General features: G+C 44.2%; 1 protein-coding gene and 1 long non-coding RNA gene across 5 annotated transcripts in view; one reads left to right on the top strand and one right to left on the bottom strand.

Annotated features, from left to right (window-relative positions):
- The window catches only part of LOC146352739 (uncharacterized), a 46542-nt gene extending 32240 nt beyond the window's left edge, over positions 1–14302 (bottom strand). Inside the window, exons 1-5 of one of the 3 annotated variants that reach the window (XR_014787834.1) lie at positions 14060–14251; positions 13887–13936; positions 13357–13492; positions 12703–12843; positions 3895–4227 (exon numbers count right to left, since the gene is read on the bottom strand). This is a non-coding gene — a long non-coding RNA (uncharacterized LOC146352739). Of the gene's footprint in view, positions 1–3894; positions 4228–11664; positions 11883–12702; positions 12844–13356; positions 13493–13886; positions 13937–14059 lie in introns of those variants that run through there. The other 2 variants (XR_014787832.1, XR_014787833.1) reach the window with 2 other exon arrangements.
- A 303-nt stretch (positions 14303–14605) lies between these two features.
- TMEM38B (transmembrane protein 38B) overlaps positions 14606–15146 on the top strand; it is a 33990-nt gene continuing 33449 nt past the window's right edge. Inside the window, exon 1 of one of the 2 annotated variants that reach the window (XM_084834774.1) lies at positions 14606–14739. In XM_084834774.1, the coding sequence (XP_084690900.1) occupies positions 14628–14739 (112 nt within the window). In that variant the 5' untranslated portion in view covers positions 14606–14627. Of the gene's footprint in view, positions 14748–15146 lie in introns of both variants that reach the window. The other variant, XM_084834775.1, reaches the window with a different exon arrangement.

Here is a 15146-nt window from a genome sequence, read left to right as displayed (position 1 = left end):
AGCCACATCAAGTCTGGCCCTTGGAGCAGCTTGCTTATACCAGGCAGTCTCCATCCAGGCAGCTTACAAGGCCAGATCTGCTGAGATTACGCATCATGTGCCTGCAATACAAGTATTGTTAAATTTTTTCATAAGTGTAAAATAGAGCAGGCTAGAATTTAAATAAACAACTCCAGCCCCACCCTCAATGTGTGTGTGTGTGTGTGTGTGTGTGTGTGTATAGCGATAGATAGATAGATAGATAGATAGATAGATAGATAGATAGATATGGGGGGGCTGTCTTATTTATTTAAATTCTAACCTGCCCTATTCTACACTTCTGAAATACACACACACACACAGTGTTAGTTGTGCTGCTGACAATTGCTTCTGATACTACTACTAGCTGATACTACTGCTACTACTGTCAAACTCATGTCTTGATGTATAGAAAAGGCCTACAAAAATGAATTTCTTTGTGATATGTTAATGGCTACCTTTCTGTTAGAAAGATGGGGGATAAATTCATCTATCATAATACAGTGGTCAGGGGGAAACAAGTCCTGAGATGCAAGTCTTGCAAAGCACCTGTGCAAAGCATTGGCCCTGTTCAGACACACATTGGGGAAGGGTGGTTAGACCAACCATAGTGCATGATGGTTACCACTAACCACTGCCACACATGCAGGTAACCACGTTCTGCAACATAGTTAGATTAACCATTCTCTAACCACCCTCTCTCTCTTGCAGGAATCCGCAGTCCTGTGGATGGGCAGCCATGCATCCCAGTGGCCTTTGCACTGTCGGCCATTTTGGTGCTTGATGCTGTTGACCATTTTGGTGCTCCGTGGCCACTCTTGCTTTGGCCACTCTTGCCGTGGAGCTCTATGGCAGCTGTCAGTTAACCACAGAGGCTGTTTAGACATCATGCTAAGCCATGGTAGAGCCCACCAACCATCTTGCAGCAAGTGGTTAGTGAACATGGTTAGTCTGTGGTTAATAAACCACCATGGCTGGGACAGATGCCTGCTCACACATCACACTAAGCTAACATGGTTAGCTCAAAACTCCTAACTATCATGGCTCAGCGTGATGTCTGAATAGGGCCAATGCGTCTGGGGAGATTTTGGGTGATATGAAAATTTACCTCAGTGTGCCATAGTGGTTTAGGCCTCTCACCTTCACTAGAGTTGCAGGAAGGGCTATAGTTCAGTGGGAAAGCATATACCTTTCTGTATGCATAATGCATCATGTTTCAGTCCCTGGCATCTGTTGAAAAAAGATCTCTGAGCAGGACTGGGAAATACTCTTGTCTGAGACCCTGAGAAGCCATTGCCAACTGAAGTTGACAGTACAGAGTTAGATAGACCAATAACCTGAATCAGTATAAGGCAGTTTCATATGTTCTATATGTCAAAGAATCATTGTAATGAATATGCATATGTAAATCAATGATATTGCAGTTATGCATGTATGAATATGCCCTAATTTATATCCATAAATTAAAGAAGGATTGCACTGGAAATAATTATATGAGCCACCTAAGTATGATCTTCTGCAATAGAAGCCCAGCATGACCAAATACGGAAGAGATTTGTGCTAGTCACTTATGAATCTAGGACAGACTATTAAAAAATGACAGTCCTGGATAAATCCACACCCTGTATATTATTCTTCCACAGATTTTATTTTAGCCATAAGGGAATTGCCTGAGATGACCAAGCGAAGATAGGAGTAAACAACTCACATCTGACATGTTCTTTCATCCTGTAGCCATAAAAGGAAAGTGAGAGAATGGACAGCTTAACTGCTGACCTGTGAGGTCAGAGGTCAGTTAAAAGTCACACAGTTAAATTCAAAAGCCAGAGAGATAAAGTGACTCTAAACTCATCCCTTTTTTATAGCCATGATTGTACTTTTAAAACAGCAGGTGCTAGGAGGGAAACTAAAAGGGGATGAAGAAGGTAAGTAAAAATAAGAGAGAGATTTACTACTGGATATATGTAATATATTAAACACACACACCTATTTCTCATAGTAACACCAGATTGCAAAGGAGGATCCACTTTTAAGAGATAAATGTAGCCTTTCTTCTCACTACTGCATGGTGACACCTGCAGAAATCCCATTTTCTGAATGAATAAGGGTACAACAGTTAAAGGTACATCCTCCTTTATAACTCAGGTCTCTGCACAACTTGTGACTCACCACATCATACACAGCCCATCCCACCAGAATGCACCCCACCTCAGGCTTGATATCCTTGTTTTTGCCATTTGCCAGCATTCAGGTGTTATCCCTGACCAGGGTATGTAAACACATGTAAGGGGTACAGGGCCCCGCCCTCAATGTCCCAAGCCCCACCAGCCCTGTTCCTGACCTTGCCAGGTTGAGGGGCAACATCTGAAGAGGGCTAATTCTCATGCTCACTTGAATGAGAGTAGAACTCCCCATGCAGTCAGGGACCTGGTTTTATCAGGGTTCCTGAATGCGCAGGGGGTTCAGCTCATGAGAAGAAGCCCCCTTCACAGCTCCCTGTCAACCCAAGGTGGTTGGGGCCAGTGCATGCAGGGATGTTGAGGCCAAAGTGCATGCCCTGTGCCCCTTAAATGCGTTTACAACCCGTTTGGGAATATCATCTGAACTTGGGCCTTTGAGTGCCAAGCAAAGGGAGTTGTGAAGTGCCTGGCAGAATTCATGGTTGGTAACCTGCCTTTAGTTTTGGTGGATCACAATTTGAGCAGACCCACCTGAAGTGTTGAGTAATGGAATGATAAGACATTAATTGTGCTGGAGAAGACTCTTACGAGTCCCCTGGACTGCAAGGAGGTCAAATCAGTCAATCCTAAAGGAAATCAACCCTGAGTGCTCATTGGAAGGACAGATACTGAAGCTGAAGCTCAAATATTTTGGCCACCTAATGTGAAGAGAAAAGTCACTGGAATGACTTTCTCTTGATGCTGGGAAAGATCGAAGGCAAAAGGAGAAGGGGACGGCAGAGGATGAGATGGCTAGATAGCATCACTGATGCAATGAATATGAACTTCAGCACGCTCCGGGAGAGAGCAGAGGACAGGAAGGCCTGGCGTGCTATGGTCCATGGGGTCACGAAGAGCCGGACATGACTTAACGACTCAACAACAACAACAACAAGACATTAATTGATATGCATGGAGGTAGGAAACATCCTTTAGGCCCCTGCTATGGCTTTTAAGGTTTTTTAAAAAACATTTTTCGGTGGCCAGGGACAGGGAGGGATGGTATTGTTTATAATAACTGTAGTTCATTTTTTTAGTTGTAATACTTTTATAATGCACAACTATCTAAATGTACAGTCTCCTGGCTGCCTTTGCATGTGATCAACCTGAGTTTGTCTGAGGAAATAATTTGTCACAGCAGCCATGTGGGGCCCACTGAGAAACATTTTTGAGGGGCAGTTGTCTCATGAGAGGGACTGTAATGTTTCCAGGCTGCTCACTCTGTAGATTAACACTATTACAGGCAGACTCCACACCACCACCGCCACCAGGAAGGTGTGGTGCTGCCCCCTGGCCAAAGCCAGCTCCATTTTAGGAGCCCTTGGGTAGCTTAGCCAACAGGGGTCCTATAATTACCTCAGGGTGCAGGCAAGCACAAGGCAAGAGACAGAAACAGGACCTATTTAACAGAATTCCTCAGAATCCTCTGTGCTGTCACAGAGGAGTCTGGGTAGCACTCTTTATTTGCATAAGGCTTGACAAGATTAGGGACAACACACACCACTTCTGACCTCTCTAGGCCAGACACTGAATAAGAATCAAATGGCAGCACTGCCTTCTGGCAGGTAGGGCATGTAACAGGTCAGGGCCTCAGCAGCTACCCCACCACACCAACCTTTGGCACCAGCCATGCCCCCAGCCTGCTTCTTTAGCTTACTTCATCATGTTGCCGCAATCTGGAGGCCCTCTTTATCACTTTTGCTGCTTTCCATGGCAGCTAAGCAATCTGGGTTTTCATGCAGAAATAGGTTCCGGATGTTTTCAGACTAGCCAAAGGTATTCAGTGGCTTATAAAGGATCTTGCAAAAAGTTGGAGAGAAATTTTAAGCAAAGCTGCTCCAGCCAAACATCTCATCTTGAACCCCACTATGCATCCTTTTGTGGAATCAGCACCACAACAACATCCTGTCCCAGTTGGTCAATGCTGGTAATTTTGTTGAAGAATTTAACTAGTGAGTCTTGAGATAGGTCCTTCCATTCCTCTCCCACTCTATAGCAGAATCAAAGAGAAGGTGATTAATTAGCAAAAACTCCCGCAAACCAGCTTTTCAGTTGGGATAATGCCAGCAATTCTCACAAGTGAATTAAACAAAAGCCTTGTGTATCCAGCCCCCACCTGATAATTTATTATAATCATGGTGGTTGTGGTTTATTTATTTATTATTTAGAAAAAGAAAAAGAGGGTTCAGTCCTTCCAAACCAGCAGCTCACTAGTGCTCTTCTTCAGAGACAGTGCAAGTCATTTTGGTGCCCAAGGCAGAAAACCCCAACGGCACAGCCCAGAAAAATATAATCATATGCTAACTAATTGGAAATTTGCTGCCCTTTTATAGTAGGCTAAAAATTGCTGCGTGAGGTGAGCCATGTCACGCTGTAGGTCTGCCCCTCCTCTTTCTCTCCTGTTTTTGTATTTTAAATTTACAAAAGAAAGAAGGAAAAAAGGCTGTACATTTAGAAATGTAATTTAAGAAACCCTGAAGAATTCCAGCAGGATTTGAAAAAGCAAAGCCAAAAACAGACTCTAGCCACCAAAGGGAATTTGGCATTTCTTATCACCCTCCTGCAGAGGCTCTAAAACTCTTATCTCGATAGACCAGATTACTTGGCTGATCTCCTCTCCATGCTGAGTAGAAATCAAACGGCCATTTTACCACTGTCAGCAATTTGCACATTCCCTATCCCGATAAATCAATTAATGGGATGCAGGCCGATTCATTCAGTCCCTCTTTCATTCAGTCTGCCTTTCTTTTTGCCCCCCTCCCATGTTTTAATTCCATCTAAGAGTCCTTAGTTAGAAGAGGACTTGTTCGCTATGCAGGTGCAAAGCCTTCAGCTCGGCAGCCTAACAGCAATAAACCCTTTCTGCCCTCCTCAGGGCTTCCCTTTGTTGAAATACTTTTTCTTTTTGTTATTCCTCCCCCCCCCCCGTTCTTTTCAAATGTACAGCACCATGCAGCTAATCTGATTATGCTAATTTGTACTTCATGATCCCAAACACTGTAATGGGATCTGTAGAGGGTGCCCCACACCAGGGCTGGCAGGACGATGGTGGTGGCAACCAAGGACAATGTGCTTGTGAGTCAGTTAACAATAAAACATCTTCTGTCTTGGAAGACAAAGCTCACTCCGGGACGCCCATGAGCTCTTGAGAATTTAGAGTGTTCCAATGGGCTGGTGTTAAATTGGGTAGGAAAGGTGGAATGGCAATTCACAACATGGGGCACAATGCAAACCCTGTTTCCTATTGCAAGTTCTTTTTTTTCTTTAACAGATAGGAAAAAGTCTAATTCTCGCTAGGTCTCAGTATGCATAGCATTGTGGAACCAATACTTGCTTATGCAGCAGATAGAGCAGTAGACTTCCTTAAGTGTGTACTGAACTCCTTCACTGTCCGTGGCTCAAAGGGCCAATCTATACAGCCTGTTGTCTCATTTTTGTTGTTGTTTATTCGGTCAGTCGCTTCCAACTCTTCGTGACTTCATGGACCAGCCCACGCCAGAGCTTCCTGTCAGCTGTCACCACCCCCAGCTCCCCCAAGGTCGAGTCTGTCACCTCCAGAATATCATCTCATTACATACAGTATAATTACAAGCTGGCAGCCAAAAATGTGGCTGGTTATTTCAAATTAAAAGGTGATCCCACCTTGCAACTCCTGGCCACGTGACCTCTTCTCTCTAGACATGGAAGGCTATTTTTGGAAATGGCGGTTCGGAAACAAATCTCCCAAGTTTTGAAAACTTTAGGTTATTTTGAGTCAAGTCCACACCCCCAAATTTTAGATCGGAGTATAATGGTTCAGTGCTAGGCCTCTCATCTGCTGATTTCCTTCCTCCCTTTCCCATAACTCTGCAAGGGCAGAGGAGTTGGGGGAAGGAAGAGGAGCAGGGAAAACTGAGCAAGTCATTGGTCACTCTCTGTAATGATGACTTCTAAGAATGCTTAAAGCTGCACTGCCAGTGTAAACTCTGGAAAGTGTTGTTTTTAAACATTCCTCCTGACTCGCTGACTGGGCAGAATAGAAACAACTACAGTTCCAGAGTTCCTCTTAGCAATGCAGGCTCAGAGCATGCTAAAAGCGTCCTAGAGGTCTGTAGCCAGTGAACTGTCAAACTGTGCTCTTCATCAGGAACAGGTATTTACAGCAAACATAATACAGAAATATTGTTACACATCCAGGTGATGTGATGTAAGATGTTTTTACATATGACAGGACAGGTTACTCAATTAGATGTGTGCACCATGAATAAAGGATCTGTTTCTGCTCATTGCATTTGCATATAAGGAAGGAGCACCTCACTCCCAGCACCAGAAACGTGGGGTCTGTCAGCAGAAATCACTCCTATCACATGAGGGGATGATGTGTAGAATCTTCCAGTCTTTCAGTCTGCTGTCATGTACAACTCTGGTTAGGCTGTGATGGGCCTTGTGATTGCCTGGTTCCTCTGTACAATTGGAAAACTTCCCTTTGATATCTGTTGGCTCGCTTTCCCTTTAATGCTCTATTAAAAACTGAACTTTTGTGATGCGCTTTCCCAGACTACTTTCCTCCATTATCCATTTCATGCTTTCCTTCCTTGTTTCTTGTCCATTGTATCTTTTGACTATATTACTAAAACCCTAGATTACTGTAGGTACTAAACAAACAGATGCCCCATATAATGCTCTTGAATCAGTTCAGCTCTCAGTGCAGCTCAGGCTGCTTGCAATTTCATTGCCTTCGCCACAAGACTCCCTTTTACAGCTGCCCAGCTCTGCATGACCTTGCCTTCCTGCCCACCTGCACCTGTTCTTATGGTATAAACAGTCTTGCTGTCAGTTAGCTGGCTCTTACTCAGCTACCTTGACCACAGTAACTGCTTAAAGTTATAATTATTCATGATCATAATATAGAGCACCCTAACCTGGCCCAGATTCTGGACTGGAACTTGGGTGTATCCCAAGCAAAGCAAGGGAGGGGGATGTGGAGGCCTCTACTCTTAACAATAACATAACTTTCAAATGTTCCTATAGCTGTGGAAGCAAATTATACTCTGCAGTACTGCTTCTTATCCACTGAGTGGCATCAGGTACATGTCTAGGAAATATGAAATGTATTCTTTATTTATTACATTTTAAAACTGCCCAATAACTGCAGTTCTTGATGTGTGTGTGTGTGTGTGTGTGTGTGTGTTACAAACAGATTAAAAACAAAGTACAAAATAAGCAACACAACAAGAATAAAACAGCACATATTAAAACCTAAGTAAAACCAGCAGCAAAAGATAAAACAGCGAAAAGATCTAAAAGCATTTCAGCAGTTCCTAAAATGCCTTGGGGAAAAAAGGTCTTTATCTGATTCCAAAAAGACCATAACTTAGGTGCTGGGCAAGCCTCACTGGGGAGGGCATTCCATGGACGGGATGTCAACACTGAAAAGGCCCTCTCTCTTATAGCCACCTATCTTGCCTCATTTTGGCGAAGGCCCTCAGAGAAGGGCTTCAGTCCCCTCAAACATCTCAATAATTCCTCCTGCAAAGTAAAACGAGCAAAACAGATAACTATGTCTCTGACACCCGTTCCTCCCACAGGTTGAGGCCCTAATGCTCTATGAGCTTTCTCAAAATCTTCCACCAATACTGGGAAAATCAGAAGTAACGCTGCAAACCATTGAGGTAGAAATGCTTTCAAATCTCCTCTTTCCGCATCTTCAAAAATTCCACGTACACGAATATTCTGGCGCCTGGAATGGTTCTCTGCCTCCAACTTATATTTAATATGCAAAGTCTCTCTTTTTAACCTATTAATACTTTATTTCCAGCTGCCATATCAAAAGCCCCAGAGGCAATGGTTTCAATTGCTTCTATTCTGGATCTGCGCTCTGACAGTTTCTTGTCTAATAAATCAGCCATCCCCACCATCAACTCTTTCTTTAACATCTGTAGTTGTTTTGCCAAGTCCCCTCTTATCTGACCTGCCCTCTCCGTTTGTAAATCTTTCTGCAATATCTGAGTCGCGGTCGCACTCTTATCTGTACTCATAGCATCCGGAACTGGAGAGACAGCTGTCCTTTCCAAAGGCTTAAAGAAGTCTGGTATGCTGGTATTTCTGCTTCTGAGGGTTCTTGCCAGTTTGCTCTGCTTGTTCAGCTCGTTAGTCTATAATTTATGCTCCAAAAATGAGGTTTTAGCGCCAGAGCGTTACTATGGGCGGAGGAGCTCTCTCACCTAGTGTCCTACATCAACTGCAGTCAAGCCATGCCCCCTCAGAGAAGGGCTTCTGAAGATGACTTTGAGGTCCAGGCAGGTATATATGGGAGGAAATGATCCTTCAGGTAACCTGGTCCCAAGTCATTTAGGGCTTTAAAGGTTAAAACTAGAACTTTGAATTGGGCCTGGAAACAGACAGGCAGAGTACTGGCATAATATGACTCTATCCACCAGTCCCTATTAATTATCTAGCTGCTCTGTTTGGACGCAAGTTTCTGCACTGATTCAATGGCAGCCCCAAATATAACACATTGCAGTAATTCAGACAGGAGGTTACTAGAGCATGAATAACTGTTGCAAGGCTATCTCTGTCCAGGCAACTGGTATATGAGCCTGAGCTGATAAAAAGCTCTCCGAGCTATCAAGACCACTTGTGCCTCTAGTGACAATGATGGATCCAAGCGCACCCCCAAACTACACACCTGATCTTGGTGCCCTCCAGATGTTGTGGATTACAACTCCCAGCATTCCTGAAGTCCAAAACATCTGGAGGGCACCATGTTGGGGAAGGTTGCTTTAGGGGGAGTGTAAACACTTCCAGAACAGGGTAAACATCACTCAGTTGGACAGTCGAACCACCCACAAACAATATTTCTTGTCTGGATTGAATCTGTTTATTGGCCCTCAGCCAGTCCATTACCCTGCCCAGTCCATTACTGGTTCAGAATATCAACTGCCTCACCTGTATTTGATGAAACGGAGAGAGCTGGGTATCATCGGCATATAACCTCTCCCAGTGGTCTCATGTAGATGTTGAAAAGCATGGAGGAGATCTGTGGAGGCCCATAATATAAGTGCCACTGGGCGGAACAATAATCCTCCAGCACCACCTTCTGGAAACAGCTATCCATGTAGGATTACGACCATTGCGATACAGTGCCCCCATATCTCAACTCTACAGCCGGTCCAGAAGCTTACCATGGCCGATGGTATTGAAAGCTGCAGAGGTTCAAGAGAGCCAACAGGCTTGCACTCCACCTCTCCCTCTCTCGACAAAGATCATCCCACAGGACAAACAAGGCAGTTTCTGTTCCAAAACCACAACTGAAGCCAGACTGAAATGGATCTAGAAAACTAATTTCATGCCTGGAATTGATCAGTGACCACTTACCCAAGCACCTTGCCCATCAAAGTGTGTAATATCTCTATTTCTAACAACTTGAAAAAGCATTGTTCTTTTCCTTATGAACAAAGGTGAACAAACAAACTGTTTACCATACCTTGATTAAATGTTAGTAGGCTCAGATAGGCCCAGATAGTATGTCCAGATTTGGCTCCAGACTGGCAGTTGTCCAGCCCTCTCCTCTTCCCCTGATCTTCCCACCCTCACCCAACCTGTGAGCAGAAGTCAGTCTGAACTGTATTTACATGTCCTAAACATGAGCCTGATACCACTCAGTGGATAAGAAGCAGTACTGTAAAGAGGATAGTCATACAAGGCCTGAGAACTCAAAATATTCAGCATCCTCAGTGACACAGGGCAGAAATTTTTCCACAGCTTTGTTTTTCCACGGAAAATTTTCCATTTCATAAGTTCATTAATAGAAATGAATGTGTGCCAATTGCATATACAATACTAAGCAAGCTTGGAGGTTTCAAAGTTGGTATGAATGTTTTTCACGTGATTATCTCTAGCATACATATATGTTACTGAAATGCATTTATGTCTCAGAGTGAAATGGAAGGAATAAGTAATGACAGCACAACTGAAGGTGCCCCAACAACCTTAGTGGAATAGCGTTGAACTCTGTTGAAATAAATGAACGGTTTCCAGCATATCATGCATAGTTCTTTGGGTTGCTCAAATTAAGTAGTGCGTCAGCAGTTTTCAGTATTTTTTTTAACACGGGGTACTTGTTTGAGCTTTGTTGTTTGCTAAATACAAGTAAAATAAACATGCTAAATTAGATCTCTCTAGGGCAGGAGTGGGAAACCTGCGGCCCTCCAGATGTTTTGGCCTACAACTCCCATCAGCCCTCGCCAGCAGAGCCAATGCTGAGGGATGCTGGGAGTTATAGGCCAAAACATCTGAAGGGCCACAAGTCACCCACCCCTGCTCTAGGGTTTCAGAACATTTTCCTATGCAAATTTTTCCTAAGCAAATTAACCTAATTTGCATTAGGATTTTTGGGGGGAAATTTTCGAATAGACATTATTAAAAGGCTTTCATTTGATGAAAGAATGCCATTTCATTTTTTGAAAAAAAAAGTGACTTACCTTTTAGTTAGAACTTGTATTTTAAGTACTATTACTTAAGGCAGGGGTGGGCAACTTGTGGCCTACAACTCTCAGCAGCCCCTAGCCAGCATACCCAATGGTGACGGATCATGTGAGGCCAAAACATTTGAAGGGCCATAAGTTATCCACCCTGACTTAAGGGATATTTAATTAGGTTACGCTTTTCTATGTTCTTGTCAATTGATATTGTGTTGCAATATTGTTGTTTGCATTCTGTACCCAAACGGTTTAAAAAGTAATTTCAAAATGATATTGTGATGGGGCAGCATTTTTGAGATTATAGCTTGCCATCGATGAAAGTTTGCTTAAAAGGTTTATAACACAAAGAATTACGTATCTCCTCCAGGTTGTAGATAAAGGGCAAAATCTACTGAGATTCCAGGTATAAACTGGCAATTTCTATGCTATACTGTGCTTTAACAATAGCTGAATATAAAGGACAGTTGTAGCTTAGCGAGCAACATATCTGACGTTAAGACTTCAGCGTGAGTCATACTCCTGAGGTCTCATAATGTAGTATCAGCAAAGTGACCAAAAAAAAAAGGCTATCACTCTCACCTCTTCTCCCACTGTTCAACCTATCCCGTCAGCTACTGATGTAACATACAAAGCCCTAAACCACTTGGGACCAGGTTACCTTAGGGATCACCTCACCCCTGCCCAATGTCTGCAGTCATCAGAGAGAGAGAGAGAGAGAGAGAGCGCGAGCGCACTTCTGAGGGTGCCACATGCTCCTGAGATTCGCCCTAGGAGCACTTGCACTAGAGCACTTAGTGTTGCACCACCCACCCGCTTTACCAATTGCCATGAGACAGGCCCCCACAGAGCTGATGTTTCCAAGTCTTAAAACCCATCACTTCTCACAGGCTTTCTCTGAAGTGTGGCCTGCCAGCTATAGTTTGTAGCACACAGTAGAGTGTGTGGTTTTACTACTGATTTACTTTGTATTGTGCCATTTTATTGTTAAATTTATTGTTGTTTTGATGCTATTGTATTTTATGTTCACTGCTTTGATGCCTCTGTGGAAAGCAGTATATAAATTTGAGTAATAAATAACCAAGAGGCATGGGCCACCTCACAGGAGGATTCCTCTAGCAATACAGTAAGGCTGAGATACAAAGGGTGTCTTTGTTGATCAAAGACATTCCATCCAGATTTGGGCCTGAAAGACAAAGGAAAAATGTGGGTGCACGGAGGGTAGGTTGCCACTAAGGGTGCAATCCTATGCAGGTTTAGAGAGAAAAAACTCCTACAACTAGTTGGCTGGGGAATGCTGGGAGTTGTAGGACTTTTTTCTGTCTAAAGCTGCATAGGATTGCACCCTAAGTAAGCACAATCTGTGACAATGGACAAGGTCATTACTAATCGCTGTTAGTAAGGCATCAGGCTTACCTTCCAATTTCCTGGCTTTGTGGAGCTTGAGTCTACATGAGACAACCTTAACTCTGGTCTTAAATCAGCAGGTTTTGGGCACTGAGTAATTTTTATGCCTTGCTCTTTTTTGGAAGCTCAGATCATAGTAACATGATATGTACGTTTATATCCATATTTTGTGTGTGTGGCACTCTGATATATAACATAATTATTAGGCCACGAACTCTAGAATGTGGATTTCTCCTAATTTTCAGAATTCAGTGTGTTGTCAACAATTACTCAGTTAACAACTATAGGAGGAGAAAAGTTGATCTAGCTATTATAGTTTTCATTTTGTAAAAGTACTTTAAAGTTGACTGAAAACTACAGCTCTGGAGAGGGACTGAAAATGCATCTTTAAGATGCATCACATTTCAGCTCTTTCATCTACTCCTGAACAATCTGTTTAGTAAGTTGGAGGCTTGGTTTCTCCAGCCACTCTTACTGAGCTGGACTTTCCTGGTCTCTCTTCTGCCTTTCATTATCTATCTGTTGTTTCTCAGTAGGCCACAGAAACCTTACTTCATGCAGCAGGGCCTTCTGAGGATGAGAAGCTTTGCAGTTCTTACCATTGCCCATGCTGGTTGAGGCTTATGGGAGTTGTAGTCCAAAACATCTCGAGGGTACCAGGTTGCCTTTCTCTGCTTTAGGGGCATGTGTGTATGGTAAACCAATCTGCTGACCCAGATCCATACTCAGTTTTCTGTTTGCTGAAAGAAAATTGTTTCATTTTGTTACAGCATGTCCTCATTCACATGTATGAATCCACATCTGTGCATGTGTACTTGACAGACACAGAAATACCAGGATCTTGGGCAGAGGGCTGGCACACACATGGTGGATTATGCAATGAACCAGACTAAAGTGGGAAATTAGCTCAAGAACTCCAACAAAGGCTTATCTTCCAGCAGACCGGTTTTTATTTTGCCACATATATTTACAGAAAAAAATGCATTGGTTAACAAACTGTCCCTTATTTATTAGGACGGGCAGACTATTCCTAATAACAGCGTTAGAACAAGAGAAGATGCAGGTGGAGAGTTATAGTTCGCTAAATAAGGGGTGGGGATGGCACCAGGAAAATGGCAGTGCATCTTTGGAGTAATGGGGAGCAACCTCAAGTTTCGAGGGTACCAGGCTGTGCACGCAAAAGATAGAACAGATAGATTCAGAGCGATATCAGGAGAAAGAGAGAGAAATAAAGTCAGAGTGGGTATACTGACCTGTTTTAGAGGGAGGGGAGCACAGAGAGTTCTACTTTCTTGTTCAACCTCACTTGGAAATTCACAGCAAGCATTAATTACCCTGACACCTCAGGGTTTCTGATGACAAACTCAAAAATAGGGTAATCACCCTGGTCTACAAAGAATAAAAAACATAGGTGGGGAATGTTGGGAGTTGTAGGTCTTTTTCTGTTTAAACAGGCAGAGGACTGTGCCTTTAGTTGATTCTAGTTTACCAGAACAATCAGATCTAGTTTCTTGGTGAGAAAAGCATCTCCAGTAAACTACTTACTCTTTCACTTCTCCCATTGATTAAATAAATATGATGCCTCCAACATGTGAAGCTCTGGACTTAGATGAAAAATTAGCCAGACACTCACTGACACTTTGGCCTCGGTTAAGATTTAAGGCTAATGTACAAGTGTTAGAAGAACATGTCAGAAGGGGATCCTACACATCTGTATTCAGAAGTACATCACATAAAACTGAGACTTACAGCTGGATAAATGTGTACAGGATCGCCACCTTACCTGGCCACAATGCCTCAAATGAAGAAAGTGGGCAGATCCAGCTCTAGCTCCTGTGCACAGGCAAAACAATTTACACACATTATTAAAACCAAGCGGAACTGTAGCTCTCCCGAACATGCATCCTTAGTTTCATCTTCACGATTTCTTTTTCTTATCTCCTTTGCCATACTCACTCAGTTTTCAAGAACGCTGAAAGAAACCCTAAATTTCGAAGCCAGCAAAGCTCGCATTACAGATCGTACACGTGCTTACTCAGACGTAAGCCCCACTTAACTTCACTGGGACTTGAAGCCCCGCCACACAAGCGTGCGCAGCGCTGCGCCCCACAAAACACGCCACTCCCCCGCCAGCGCTGCTTGCAGCTCGGGAAGCGGGCCAGGTCCCCTGAACCTCTTTCTTCTGTCCACGCCCACCGCGAGCGAGCCCAGCCAATCATCTTTCAGCCCGATGCGGCGTCAAGCAGGGGCGGAGCCAGTTCCCCCGCCTGCAGCGCGAGCGCTCTTCCCGCGCCCAACGGCGGTTTCTACAGGACAAAACTATGCATGGGTTTTTAATCTGTCCGCCCGCGCTGCTATAGACGATGAGGAAGGGGCCTGAAACCGTGGGGGCGGAGAGTCCCCTCTAGCCCCGCCCTCTTTGCCTAGAACCCGCCCCCTTCTTGCCGTCCGAGCTCGGCTCGTTTGCTGGGCTTTCTTATCCGCCTCGCCTCTTGTCGGCGCATGCGTGGTAGGATCCGCCGCGATGGAGGCGCTCCTGGTGGAGGTGCCGCTGCGCTTCTCCCGCTTGCCCATGTTCCCCTTCTTCGACCTGGCGCATTACGCGGCCTCCGTGATGACGCTGAAGGAGCAGCGGGGTGAGTGAGTAAGTGGGGCGAGCAGGGGAAGGTGTCCCGGGCTTTCAGATCTAGGGGAGCTCGGGAAGAAAAAGCAGCAGCTCCTGAGCATGTGCAGAGGGGCTTCTGGAAGAGAGGGAGCCAGCGTTTAAACTGCTGCCGGGGCTCGCGGTTCCCATATTGTCTTATTCCGTCACCTGTATGCTATTCTGAGGATATATGCTGAAGGGCGGGTCATAACGTTTTCTAAACTATATGTCAGATACCCCGTTTTCGCTGTTTGGGCTTAGCTTGTCAGCGTTGACAAAAGCGAGTTTATTTATTTATTTGAACGTAATATACTGCCCAGCTGGCAAATGCCCCCGAGGTGGTTTACAGTCATGATGCATAATGAATTTATGAGATTTGCTGCCACGAAAGTTGGTGGG

The sequence above is a fragment of the Heloderma suspectum genome, chromosome 2, assembly GCF_057233095.1.
Source record: "Heloderma suspectum isolate Gila_16-S chromosome 2, 16-S_ref, whole genome shotgun sequence".
Lineage (NCBI taxonomy): Eukaryota > Metazoa > Chordata > Lepidosauria > Squamata > Helodermatidae > Heloderma > Heloderma suspectum.
This window is presented reverse-complemented; position numbering and strand designations above follow the sequence as displayed.